This window comes from Psittacula echo (genome assembly GCF_963264785.1).
Source record: "Psittacula echo genome assembly, chromosome: 6".
NCBI classification, from domain to species: Eukaryota; Metazoa; Chordata; class Aves; order Psittaciformes; family Psittacidae; genus Psittacula; species Psittacula echo.
The window spans coordinates 65831262-65845918 of NC_137743.1; the positions used below are offsets into that span (position 1 = coordinate 65831262).

Below are 14657 nucleotides of genomic sequence, written 5' to 3' on the forward strand. Positions count from 1 at the left end.
AGGAGAGCCTATGGATCAGCAACAGAAAATGAGAAGAAAAGCCTTGTACAAACCCTGAGCATAACTGGTCAGGTGAGCACTAAACTTTTTACCTGTTATTCTGCCTGCTGAGCTTCAGTAATGTAGAGCCAGAGAACAGAAAGGCACCTTTGGCTTGGTTGTTTCGGGGAAATTGGGAATGCACCTGCAGGAACAATCAGCACTTCACTGAATAGGAGTTTTTCTTTTGTTGTTGTTACTGTTTAATTAATTTTTGTGCAATTGAGTGGAGCTGAACTGCAGCAGAATTAGCAAGCTGTAATTTGTCTGGCAATCCAGACATAAGTTCAGACTAGGCATTTTTAGTAAAGACTCCTGCATTACAGACTAAAATATGGAGCTATATTCCTCGTAGTGCTAATGGGACAAACCAAATATGCAGAGTTGTTTGCTGTGATGGATTATCACTGTGCGATTTGATAAGGCCATGTAGCTCCTAAAATGGGGAGGGGGAGATAAGAAGAAGGTGAGGGAGCTGCAGCAGGGGAATCTAAAGGACAGAAGAGTGCATGGTAAAGGTGGTGGTCAGCCAAGGCATGAGAGTGTGCAGCTGCAGAAAGCATCTGTTCTGCTGTTTATCGAAAGTGCAGGGACTGCTCTGCAGGTAGAAATTTAGGAGAAACAACCATCTAATGCATGAAATCAGTCTTCTGCTAGTTTCCTCCTAACTTGTCTTGCCTTTCATGCAACTTTCACATCTTTGCGCAGCTCTTGCTTTGGGAGTTGAACAGGTGGCATAAATAGCGGGGAAAGGGTGGTTTGTCTGGGGTGACGAGATGTGCCTGATTTGTTTGGTACTTCAGCAAAAGGAAACCCACAATGCAACATTAACAAAGTAAGGCCTTGGGATTGACGTGGTACACCAGAAACCTGAAAAATAATTTGAGACGCTGCTGTTGTTTAATTGTGCAAAATTTCTGCAAGGAATTTCCCCCTCTCTGGGGAAAAGAAGTTCTCTAAATAATGCGTTGTTTAGGGCTGTACAGGCTTTCTTTGTGTCGAAGCTGGAAAGCTGTATGGCTGTGGCTAGAATGCCACTACTCTGGGATAAGTGTTTAACAGCGTAAGGCTGAGCTTACCCATCTGAATGCTTCACAGCAGGCAAGAAGCTTGTGCTGAACACAGCTGAAAACTGGCCTATGGTAATGGCATATGACAAGGAGGGAGGATGTATGAGATTTTTAATTCTTTGTTGTTGCTTTGTAAGGAACAAGTCATGTTAGTAGCCTCTTGCTGGCTGGTCCTCTTTTTCTCCACCTTTTACCCAGTTGATCCTTCCTCAGGCACTGACTGTATCCTGCTGCGTGGAGAGGGAGTACTGATATTGTATGTGGAAAAATGAACTACACTTTATATGTGGAATGCTTTTCCTCATGTATATGTGGAAAAGCAGGACTACACATTTGAAAATACTAGTTTGAGTTAATTTGACAATGTTTCTTTTGAAATATATGAAAATTAAGGAAAATTAACACATTTCCTGATACAGCGTGATAGGAATTAATAAAAGGAATAACTTGTAGTAGTAGAGCATGTATGAGATACAAATATTTCAGAATAAGGGAAGAGTTAAAGATAGCACATAGCCTTTCACATCTTTCACTGTTCCTCTGCCCTTGTAGCCACTGCTTTCTTGGCCAGAATATCAAGATAAAGTGTAAGGCATAGAAGATGGATCTTTCTTTGTCTGCTTATCCTGACAGCATTATGGTTGATGGCAATTAAAGTTGGTGGACTCAATTTTGTTTTTAATTCTTTCTGTTCTGAAGGTAGCACATTGACTGTGGAGGGAGGTGCATTTGTTACACTGGTGTATGTGTTCAGCCCACCTGAGATAATGGCATAATTACTGCTGTCACTCTAGGCAGCTGTTTCTCTAACATTCTGCATGGACACTATCTTTTTGGCTTTGCTTGGACCTTTCTCACTTTACACATGATTCAGAAGAAAATTCTGTCTTCTTCAGTCTTCTGCTGCAGCAGAAACAATAAGGAATCATTTATCCGTCCAATTCACAGAGCAGCGTGTGCACTAACCCCCAGAGATTTCTCTGGTAAGCAACCTGAAACACTTGAAAGGGATGTAATTTCCAGGGGGTCAGTATTCACAGCTTCAACAATTTATTAAGCTGGGCATATTGGTGAAAGAAAGATCTATTTGTATTTAATCTGTGTTATTATTCCTATGTTGTGTGCAATGACTGAAAATTCTGTATTCAATAGCAAGGTCAACTCTGTAAAGCAGATAGAAGCTGCTAATAAATAGCAGATAGCAGCTGTTAATAAATACATACTTCCTGCCTTTTATTTAGCTAGGTTTTATTTTTGTAGAGGACAGGAACTCATTGCCCATCTTCCTTTGTGCCTAAATGTGAGAGCCAGCCTAAGATTCAAACCTGGAGGGAGTGCAGAACAGGGTATTAAGAAAGAAAAGCAGGGGGTTGGAACTAGGTGATCTTAAGGTCCTTTCCAACCCAAACCATTCTGTGATTCTGTGAATTCCAAGTGAAGGAAGGTATTGAAGTGGAGTAAGCAAATTAAGGCCCTCAGCCCCAGTTTCACTGAGATACCATGTGAAGAATTTCCGATATGTCCTTTTCCTGGGCAGTGCCCCTCTCCCAGATCCACATGCTGGTCCTACTTTCTTGTTGCGAATGTCAGTTTAAATGTCCAGCTTCCATGTGGGTATTCACGTTTGAATATCTAAGATGAGTTCTCTGTCTTACTCCCTCCCCCGAATTAGGAACTTAACATTTAGATGGAGCAATGTGAAGTGTCCAAATAGATTAAGTAATTTTCTGAATGCTGTCCTACTCATTAGTATCTGCTGCATGGCATTGCAAGTGATAATAAGAATTCTGCAGAACAGAATACAGAGGAACTAGAAAATATTCTCTTGAGAGGAGAAATTGATGTCAATTTTTCCTTTCATCCTGGCAAGGTTTCTTATGTTGGTTGGTACTTTCTAATTGCTATGAGCAAAGACACAAAGTTATGTAAAACAAGTTCCAGCCTTTGCCCAGAAATCCATAGATTTCATTCCTGCTGTGCTGTGCCATATTCAGAGTTAATTGGATGACCCAATTTTAAACCTGAGACACTGTGTGAACTTAGAGACTATATCAGCACAATTACAAGTTGCTTAAAGAGCACATCTGTGGTCTTAGGTACAAAGAGCTGGAGGACAGAACACAGAGTTGGAAGCATGTTAGTGATTAATAATGGAAAAGAGAGGTGACCAGTGGAATGGGAATGTATACAATGACCATATGGTAGAAGCCAGATATTTCCATTTTAGTTAAATTTTACTTTGTGAGAGACTGGTACAAAGGCAGTTCAGGGTACTGTGTTCATCATTTATTGCATTGTAATACAGCATTATCCTGCTTCTTTCCATATGCCATTTAGTGTTTGAAATAGATCAGTTGAGAAAGAGTTCGGGAAACTCTTTAAGTTCCCTTTACAAACTAAATCAGACTGTAAGTTTTGCATTTCTGTTTCATTCATCATGTGCCTTTGAGACCTCCTCATGTTCTTGTTAATAATTCAGCCTTTACCTATTCTAGGTTTATTGCTCAGAGAGACATTACCTTTTGCTGAGTCCAGCGTATGGCCAACAGGAGCTATGTCAGGTGAGTGCAAACTTTAATTTTTCACTTTATTCTCCTTTGTCACTTATCAGCTTTGGCATAGAATTATAATGCAAGCAGTTGGGTTTGTGTATGTCAATAACAATTCGCTTGGGTAGCCGGTTACTTTGAAACAGCTGGAAAAATGCCAAAGATCTCAAATGTCTTGAAGGCTGTCAGGCTTTTACTTTTGTATTTGTTGTTGCAGCAGCTGAGAGCAAAGCAAGTCCTGAAGCAAACTGGAATAGGTAAGAAAGAATTTTCAAATGTCATATTTTGTGGCACCCTGGAGAAAAAAACAAATGTGGTGTTCTGACTCCCTTCCCATAAAATAGATAAGTCCTTGTCTCATTCTGCTAGCATGTCATAATTATCTTACAGATGGTCAGCTAGTAGCTATGAAGCGTTGCTCTGCTTGCAGCTGTATTTCTTAACCTTTTTCTTTTTTTCTTTCTCAAGTAATGAAATTAAAGTTATCAAGCTAGGAAAAATAGCTGACTCCTGATTTCATCATAACACCAAGAACATTGTGAAAGAAAATTACTCACTGAGAACTTGTAATTAAAAATAACAGTTACTGGCTGTTGTTGCTTCTTAATGTGGCCTTCATACGTTTGTAGCAGCACAGCTGCGTTTGACTCAGGTTGCACTAGAAGCATTAATTCCATTCATTAATGTTCTCTAAGGGTAGAACTGCTCTTGTGACTGTGGGCTCATTCAGCCACTTCTCTTTCTACTGCTGTGCAGAAACTACTTGCTAGAGAGAGACTTTTGAACTGAGTGATGCATGTCTTGGTGAAATATAGATCTCTGTGACTGGTAAAATTCTTAGTTACATTTATTAGGGAGCTCTTCGGCCTCATCTCCGAAAGAAAATAACAGTGCTTAGTTTCTATAGGCCTTACCTGTTAGCTTCTTTCAAAAGAGTGATTTTTTTTAAGTCATACCTTAAAAGCTGCTAGTCTTGAGTTACGAGTTGGTAGTGTTGATGGTTTTGATGATGGGCAGTGCCTCCAGTATTGGAAGATGAATAAGCTTTTACAACCTTGATATTATAAGAAAGAATGGGTTGTGAAAGGTGCAGTCTGTACTACTTTCATTATAACTCCTGTCTGAAGAATTGGCTCATGGTATACTTTTTCCTGCTGATGATCTTTGCCAAAAAAAAATAAAATGGTAGCTCTCTTTCCATCAGGATTCATGGCCCTGTCAGTGTCAACCTATTGTGAAATGAAACACAGGGATTTCATTATCAAAATTTTTAAAAAGAAAAATCAGCTCACTGAGAATAATAATGCTGTAGGTAATGCAGTTTCCAACTCAGGATTTGCAAACCTAAGTGTTTGCTCTTAAAAGAAGAAAAAATCTTGCATAGGTTCTTATGTATGTGTATAGTAACAAGAGTGGCTCTTTTTAAGTCATGGTGATCATGAAGCTAATGACAAGACAGTTTGTGCTGTCACGCTAAGATGATCTTCTCTCTTGAAAGACAAAATCTAGTTGAGCACATTTTTGCAGAGATATGCAGTTACCCATGTGTATAAAAGGTTTGACTCCTATTAGCCAGCAGATGCCTATGTCCTTGACAAAGCTGTATTTGCAAGATAGATACATCTATAGAATGCACAGAGATCTGTACTGTATGTCATGGTTTCCTCTCAAAAATGCTTTGTGACTTGCAAATATATAAATGTTCTGGGACTAGGTGGAAGATCTTGGACTTTTGCAGTGAATGCCTACTCGTGTAAGGCTGCCGTAAGGCCCGGGTGTATGGGTTTGCTGTAGGACCGAGTAAACCCTCTACTCTGTCCTTGATTGACATAGTTACAGCTCTACCATGGAGGTTGTACTGAACTTGTAGGTCTGCAACTGCACCTTTTTTGCTGCCTTCCTAGCCTTTCCTCTTTCTCACATTTGGACCTGGGTGTGCAAGTCTCAAATAGAGCTTGCTAACTGCAGTTACACATCTCCTTGTTGCAGGTGTGTTGTTTTCTAACTACAGCTTTCAGGAGATAGAAGTTTTTTGTGGAACAATTCTTTACGAGGACTCTGTGTCACTAATAAGCAGCATACTATAAATGCTTGAATAAAGGCTTTATGACACCTTGTAGTCGGGAGGTATCCTGCAAAGGGATGGGCAGTTGATCTGCAGTGGGCTGCTTGAGTTCAGCTCCAGGGCAGACAACGAATACCAATTGAGATTCATATGGAAACGATGTGCTGTGCACAAAAATAGTCTGGGCTCTTATTTAGGTGTAAGAAGTAAGAGGCACCTCTGGCTTTTTTTTTTTTTTTTTTTGTGGATGATAATGGAAAACATAGAAATATTTAGGGAAAATTTTCGTCCTGGCATTGAAATCTGGAAAAACAGAAAGTGCTGCTTAAAACTGTTTGAAAAAGTGCTGTCTCTGCTCTTTTTAATTTCCTGGGTAGGCATAGAACTAGAAGAGTGATGCTAATCCCAAGGTGGGTCTCATCTTTACAATTGACTGCTCCTTGGAAAAGGAAAAATTCTATCAATTGTTTCATAAATATTCCTACTCAAGCAGGATTTTACTCATTTCAGCAAGGTGGAGAGTTTCCTCATTCAGTGTTCTTTGCTGCTTCTGTCCTCGGTTTAGGCATCAGGCAAATGCGTACATTGTAATGTATTAACTTTGAGATTAGCCAGTAAAACCTGGAGGTATAGGAAGAGCAGAAGCTGTTCTTCAGGTTACTGATCTCTAAGTATGTCAGCTAGGCAGTCTGGATACCAACTATGTAATCAGTATCCACTTCACTTCCATCATGGGACAGTCCTGTCATGTTGGTAGCATGTCCAAAGAACCTGTCACTGAGGTTGTGTTTGCTCTAAAGAATTGGTATAAAACCTATTCTGAAAGGAAAAGAAAAGAAAACATTAAAAGCCCTTTTTTTGATATTGAAAGTATGTAATATAGATGTTGCTAGCAGTTTTCCTGGATATTTGGGGAATAAAGTCAGTCTGAGGGTATTAAACAGGAGGAGTTGTAAAAAGTTTAAAGTGGGATGGCAGTTTTTGTGTTTCCTTGTAGGTTTTTCACACTATATTTTAAACTTACTTGAGGGCTGAAGGATAGATGTGATTACTTCCATCTCACTTGAAAGAAGACGACATGTTTGGTGCACATCTTCTTGTCTTCACTTGTTCTCTAATCGCTTCTGTCAGTAGTTACATGGATGATCTTTATACTTTGTGTGTAGCGTGTGAAGTGGATATAAAGACCTGTCAGACTACCTTTTATAATACATTTTCTTCTGCGGAAACAAGCCTAACATAAATGTCACCTGCAGTATGAGCAACTGTAGCAGATAGGGCATTGAGTTAATGGCTCTGAGAGGCAAGCCAGGAAAGATCATAAGATGAGATAAATATGTCAGTTAATGGTACATGACTCAAAAAATTTCCTGTGATTAAAAATGAGTTCAGGAAAGAAGAGTATATCTTCAAAAGGTTACAGAGCATTTTACAATCAGCTATCTTTGTACTTTTGGAAAACAGTTAAAAAGTCTTTCGCAATTGTATTTATAGGGAAAATCCCCCATTCATTTAATGAAAAGGATATTTTTCAGTTTTTTTATATTATTTTTTAACAAATACTTTGAATATGCTAAGAAGTAAGGAATTTGCTCATAAATGTGTCTGGTATGATGCCTCATGTTTTGTGGCAAGATCACTGTCTCAGTGAAAAGCAATTCTAAAACTAAACTGATTGCTGTATTGTAAATCATACATACAGTCATCAAATGTAGAGAAAGTACCAGTGTTAGTCAAAGAAAGTGACTTGAGTTTAGCAGCTGATAATATATAGGAAGGTGATGTTAGTGGAGATCCCTTGCTTGTGTTCTTTTCATAGGTCCAGAGAACAGAAGCAGTTCATATGCTGGCAGGTTTTGGAGGGTCTGCAGAAGTCAGTGAGCAATAAACTAAAGTTTTTTATCAGTGATTCATGTAAATAGGCCAAGTTGCTTCTCACTGTTGGTGGTTTGGCCTCTTTCGCTTTTCAAGAGTAAAAGACTATTGCTCCTAACTGTAATAATGCGTATATTGTAATACAGAGAAACTAGCTGATTTAATAGCTGGACAAAAGGTGTTGGCATGGTGATTTGTGATGGCATGAGGTTGCTCAGCTGAGAACTTCACACAGTTTAGCAGCACTGCTGAGAAAATGTGCTTGGTTTCACACCCTCATACAGTGAACTGGCTACTGTGAAACGGACACCTTCTTTTGACTAATCTGTGAAAAGGCATTTGGAACAGAAAATTAATCCACTCTCTGAGCTGGAAGGCAGATGCTCTTTGTGGCAGGCTGAAAGACTGGGGATGCAACATGTACAAGGGAAAACTAAGAATGCAATTTGGAGTACTTGTTAAATCAGATAATGCCCTTTCAGCTGTAAGCAGTTGTGGTGAAGAATCCACACCCTGTTCTCCCTTCATAAGTTAGGGTGGTCTTTCCATACGTAGTAGTCTGTTCTGTCCTGAGGCACATCTTTTGCAAGCCAATTAGCTCCATGAGAGTCAAAATGGGGAAAAGAGTGTTTTAGCCCTCAGGTTCACAACTGTGGACAAGGATGCCCCAATGCTGCCACTTCCTTAAGGTATCTTGGTACAGCTGTCTGAAGATTTCCTCGTATTTGCCTCCATATGCTGCAATTATTCCTCTGGATTCCTGGCAAAGTGTTCCTGAAGTGGGAAGTCATGGGGTGGCTGCCACATCCTAGTAGGTTCCAGTTTTCAGAGAGTTCTCTGGAGATAGTTAATCTGAGTTTCTCTTTTGATTGACAGTATCGGCTTGCTCTGACATCTGATTAACCTATACTTACTGCTGATAACACATGCATGCACAAATTTCGGTATTGGCAGCAGTGTTTCTCTTCAACTCTTACCTGCATTTTACCATGAGTTGTCTGAAAGAGAATAAAGGGAATGCTAACCGCTTGGAAAGCAAGGACTACAAATGGCTCCTCAGGGAGCAATGACAGAAGCTCTAATAACAAGCACGAGGCAGGAAAATGGTAGTATAATCTTAAACCAAAGTGAAACTGGAATCCCCCGGGACCTAGAGCCAGCAGCAGAATTGCACTGTAAAGCAACACGAGGGCTGCAGATGAGGTGTTTGAAAGTCAGGAAGCTGGCAGTAGAATGGGACCTGCTGAAGCAGCTGGAGAGGAACCCAGCAATCAGCACCGCGGTGCTGAAAGGGCTCAGTAAGTGACTTATTTAACTTGGTGGAGCTCTGAAGGAAGTGTTTGCCTTGATTACTGTAGTCCCTCAGAGGCGTAGAGGGAAGAATTCACTACACAAAAGTGTCCCACTTCCTCCCCTGCTCCCCAGTAGCAAGCTCTTATGTTAACATACCATTCCTAGGGATTTCACCTTTGTCTTTTCATCATCCACTTGGTTACTGTCTCCATGCTCATGATCTTTCATAAGACCATGTTCATTGGTGTTGTTGTGTGTGTCCCACATGACCCACATGCTCCTTGTATTTTTGAAGTGAGTTGGAGAGCAAGTTTTGTCTTTTCCTCTAAAAACTCAGCTTCTTTTTTTTGTCGTGCTTTCCTGTCTGTTCTGAATTTAGTCAGTTACAGATGCATAGTTTGCTTGTCCTAAATCAAGTAATTAAGTAAGGGTTGGAAAATTAATGAGAAAACTACATACAGTTATGCTTCTGTCTGTATTATAAGTAAAAAGTGCATGGTGTTTTACAACAAAGTTACAACAATACCTTTTTAAAAAGAAGCCGCAAGAATTGCTGGTTCTGGGACTATTTCTTGCAAGGAATGAACATTGTACTACCACTACGAGAAATTTATTATGGTCCTGTTTAAGTAGCTGTAAGGTGGGCTAAGGTGTAGTTTTCTGTCTTTATTTAATCTGACTTCTCTGAGTTTTAACAATATTACACCTGGGGAAATGCAGAAAACTTAGTAGAGTGAAATTTTAATGTTGAAAGCTTAGAATCGTAGAATCATAGAATAGTTAGGGTTGGAAAGGACCTGAAGATAATCTGGTTCCAACCCTGCTGCCATGGGCAGGGACACCTCGCACTAAACCATGTCACCCAGAAAACTTCTGTAAACTTTGTGTTGCAAATATATAAACCTTATTTGTTTATCTGTTGTCTCTAAGTATTTGTCTACCTGAAATACGGCGTCATCTTTTTAAGTGGGTAGTGTTCTAAGTCCTATGTTATACAGAAAAGGGAAAATATTAGGGGAGTTTTGGGAGGCATTTTACTCTAACGTTCCAAATTAAATGAAAGAAAGATCTTTGCCAGTTCCTTACTGAACAGAAGTGAAAAGGCTGTATCCCTCCTTATTAAAGTCCTGATGACAAATGGGTATGAATATTTCATCAGCCAGAAGAATATTTTGTTACCATTCAAACTTAGTCTTATGCTTTCATGAACTCCAGAGACTTACAAATCAGAATAATTTTATAATCTGTGCCAAAGCCTAATTTTGTTAAATAATATATACTAAATTTCCAAATTTTTGCAAGAACTGTTTATTTAATAAAAGAAAATAATTAAATTTGAGAATAGGTTTTTGGGGAGAGGGTTTTTTTAAAAGCAGGTCCTGAAATAGGGTTCTGCTTTACAGTATGGGATTTTGTGTAATTAAATATTGGCTGCCTCAATAATTACTCAGTCAAGAACAGTATGTCCTTATGGCCTTAAATACTTGCTTACTCTGTGTGAAGGAAGAAAAGAAAAAGAAAAAAGGAAAGATAAAAAAATCTGTTTACCTTTAAATATTTGCCTTACAAGTTCCACACCACACTTAATTCTATTTCAATTAACATTTTCTATATAAACAGTATCTAGCATTAAAGTTTAGTTTAAGAACATATAAAGCCTGACTCTTATCACCAGGCGATACTGGAGCATGCATATCTTCATGTGTCTTCCTTTAAGCAGGTAAAAATAGTGACCTTGGGAAAAATGTATCTGGCTCATCTGTTAATAGAGCTGTTGGATCTCAATGGTTTTGCCTCTTGATATGCACTGAAGGATCTATAGAGCTATAAGTCTCACTACTCTTTGGTTTGAAAAACATGCAAAGTTTTGCATGTTCTGAGGGAAGCTAGCCTGGAAAAAGGTGTGGGTAAAGTGCCAGTAGGCACTCTGCAGTGAGAGCTGGCTGCCCTGCAAGGGCAGGTTAGCCAGGAGCTGTGGGTGCCAGCGAGGCAGCAGGGGCAGTGGCCTCACTGAGCTTGGGCCATCCTGGCAGAACCCCAGCCAGGTGAGGGGGATAGGCCCAGGGATGGCAGCCAGGGATGGCCAACAGTCTGGTGACTGCCAGGCGAGTCTGTACCCACAAGGCAGACTCAGTGTCTGGCTAGGAGATCAAGTCCATGGGTTAGGGTTTGCATCTGAATGAAAATGGGGTACATGTTCTGGCAGAGGCATGGCTGTAGGATAGCTTGGGCAGGGACCAACAGTGATGGCCTGAGATTAAATGCAGCTCCCAAGGAAAGCAGAGGCCCTGACATTGCATACTTTTGCAAAATTACGTAATCCATTGTGTTGCCTATGACTCTTTGCATGTGCTGGGCATTACTTTGTTTGTTGTTGCAGTTGATAAGCAGTTGTACATCTGGCTTGAGTCAGAGCTCACGTGCCTGTCTGCTGCAGGTCTGTTTTCTCCTAATATTGTGAATTCGTGAACACCTTTGTTATGTCATAGTACAGCCCACTTAAGATAAGAGTCATTCTGGCATGGATGGCTTCAGTTGCTGACACAACCTAATTGCCTTGTCAAGGATTAATTCTGGATTTTGAGTAATCATAATAAGATCTTTTATCAGGGACTTAACTCATCAGCTTGCTTGATTGTCTCATCATCTTCTGGCAGCTAATTTTTTTAAGTGTTTTCTTTGTACAAATAGCAAACCTCAAACCTCTAGTGGATTCTACATAGGGTACCATATTCCTTCTGGTTTTGTGACATTGCACTGTACTTCCTTTCTACAGGAAAGGTACTTACTTTTGAATTGGCAAATACATCAACTGCTTCAGAATCTGACTGTCATCTGAAAGTTTTTCTTCCTTTTTCACTGATGTCCAGTAGTTGAAGGTACAGAATAAACTGTGGTTTATGACTCCTCATTTTTCCTCCCTTTTGTTCCTGGAGCCCAGGAGGCCAGCAAAACACTTCTGAAATCGCTATAGTTCTGAGATGCTCAGAGAGCAAGTCCTGCAAAACATGACTTGCTGTAACCTGTCTCTGTGAGGTTTTTGGGGTTTTTTTCCTTTTTCTACTTTTTTTTTCCTTCCCCTGTAGAAGCAAAGTTATATGAATTTGCAGTTTCAAAACCACCAGTCGTCATACTTTGTGAATTTTTCCTGTCTGACCTTTCTCAGTAGTGATGAGAGTAAGGCAGTGTTCATAGTCTATAATGTTATTTCCTAGCGTTTGCAGTAGTACCTCTGCTTCCAGACTCATGACAGTAGTGTTTCCTCTGTTCTTCTGGACTGAACTAGACAAGAATTCTGTGGTCTTACCTTGGAAATGTTTTGTTGCAACATCCCTCCAAAATAGGATCACATGTTAAACTAGTATCTAACTCCAGCAATATTCATTATTATCACATACAGCTTCTATTAAAACTCAGTTAAATGAGACATGCCTTCATCACATTTGTGTGTCTGCTTAACCTATGGTTGTTAACTTACTTACAACATAACAAATACATAAAAATCTAAATGTTAACATATTAAGGGCTTTGGCTCATAGGTTTGACCATTTTCCAGCTAATGTTATGCTTCACAATGGACTAACAGATTGTGAAAAGGTGAGCCAAATGTGAGTAATCATGAAGGTTTCTTAACGGGGCAGGTGAAACTCTGCATGAGGCCTAAAGCTGTCTGCCTCTCCAGAAAGTGGCAAGCAATAGTCTGATGGAGGAACAGATTACTTCCTTCTTAGATAAATGACTAGTAGCTTGTGTTTTAGGGAGGTGGACAAAGGCAGGTTGCCCCAGAGATGGCAATGGATTATAAAGCAAAAATTGTTGCCAAAGTAGGATTCTCTTCTGTGAGGGGATAGGAGCTGAAAAAGAGCTGTGAGTTTATTAGATAAGAAGACCCCTCAAGACTGATCCGAGTCTGGATGGATGTAAACTTACTTCTTTTAATTTCTGGTTTTTGTGACTTTATAAAACTTTATAAATGGCATTGTCTATTGCAGATGTAGTAAATAAATTCTTTTATTACTGTTTATGTTGACCTGGTTTGGGTGAGGAATGATATCAGTACAGCCATCTAACTTCAAGGAATTTATGCCCATAGGCTCTTGCAGTAGATGGTACTGAGCTACTGTCAGGCAGCCAGCAGCCCGAAACACTTATCAGAAGCTATAAAGGATAGTGGAGTTGCACAGGCCAATAACTCAGTGCCTAAAAAGAAAAGAGATTTCCATTGCTGAAGAGGAAGTGTCTCTGCTAATGCTAGTAAGAAGCCCAAGGATTGTAAAGAAGTATAAGGGTAGAGGATGTTACTGCAAATTTTACAAGTTGGGAAATTAGAGAAAAATGAGGTAACATTTCTAGAGTACCACAAAATTCTTCTGTCCCGATACTGTAGCTGTCCTGCCCATTCCTAGACTATACTCTTAAGATCAGGTGTCTTCCAGCTCCTGTTAGTTGCTTTCCATATGGTGGTTGCCTTCACTAATGTAAAGGTTGAGCAGACTGTTAGATTGGCATGCCTCTGAGACAACATCCCATTTTTAGAATTACTTCAGTTATCATTAGTGAATTGACTGGCCATATAAATATTTATGACTATCTCAGATGTCCGATTACAACAGGAAATAAATAATTAATTATAGAAAATTACCTTTGTGCAATTGATACCACAAAGATATAAATCAGATATGGCAATTTCAAAAAAAAGTAGCACAATATATTGGTGGTGTGGTTTAAACCCAGCCAGTAAATCAGCACCTGGCAGCTGCTTACTCACTCCCACTTTCATCCCTCCCCAGGCAGCATGGAGAGGAGAATCAAAAGAATGTAAAATCCACAGGTTGAGATAAGAACAGTTTAATAACTAAAGTACAACTACTAATTATAAAGGAAATAACAAGGGGAGAGAATATAATACCAAAAGGGGAAGGTAAAAAAAACCCAACCCAACCCAATAAACACAAGTGATGCACAGTACAGTTGCTCGCCACCTGCTGACTGATATCCAGCCTGACCTGAGCAGCTACCTGACCTTCCAGGTAACTCCCCCCCAGTTTATATGCTGGACATGATGTACTGTGGTATGGATACCCCTGTGGCTAGTTTGAATAAAGTGTCCTGTTTCTGCTCCCTCCTGGCTTCTTGTGCTCCTCCTCACTGGCAGAGCATGAGAAACTGAAATGTCCTTGATCAGAGTAAGCACTACTGAGCAGCAACTAAAACTTCAGTGTGTTATCAGCATTGTTCTCGAACTAAAGGCAAACACAGCACTGTACCAGCTACTAGGAAGGAAATTAATTCTATCCCAACTAAAGCCAAGACAATTGGTTTTGCTGAAATACTCTCGAGTATATTTTTGGTAGAACCATTCCTGTTCTAAGCTGGGTAACAAACCTTCCATTGTGTGAATAGTAATGATGTGAGAAAGTCTATTTACAGAAACGTGCATATGATATAAGTGTATTGACAGTTGGGACAGTTATGGAAGTCTACATATATGATTTCTGTTCAAAGTTTCTGTGTGTAAGTTTATCAGACTACAAGCATCATTTTGAGTAGGAGTGTATTTGCCTTGTCTGTTGTACTACTTCTCTGTTAAGTTCTGTTCTGTTAAGGCCCAGTTAGATTAAACTTGGCTAGGGATGTTAAGGATAACAGGAAGGGATTCTATAGGTACGTAGTGAATCAAAGACAGACTAGGGGACAATGTAGGCCCCCTCCAGAAGATATCAGGAGAACTGCCTACCCGGGATTTGGAGAAGGCTGAGGTTCTCA

The 14657-nt window shown here is 39.7% G+C and overlaps 1 protein-coding gene across 1 annotated transcript in view; it reads left to right on the forward strand.

Moving 5' to 3' along the window:
* Positions 1 to 3647: 3647 nt before the first annotated feature.
* MYO3B (myosin IIIB) overlaps positions 3648 to 14657 on the forward strand; it is a gene marked incomplete at both ends in the record, with an annotated part of 209923 nt that continues 198913 nt past the window's right edge. Inside the window, 2 exon segments of the mRNA XM_080622032.1 lie at positions 3648 to 3670; positions 3805 to 3915. Of these exon segments, the coding sequence (XP_080478158.1) occupies positions 3648 to 3670; positions 3805 to 3915 (134 nt within the window).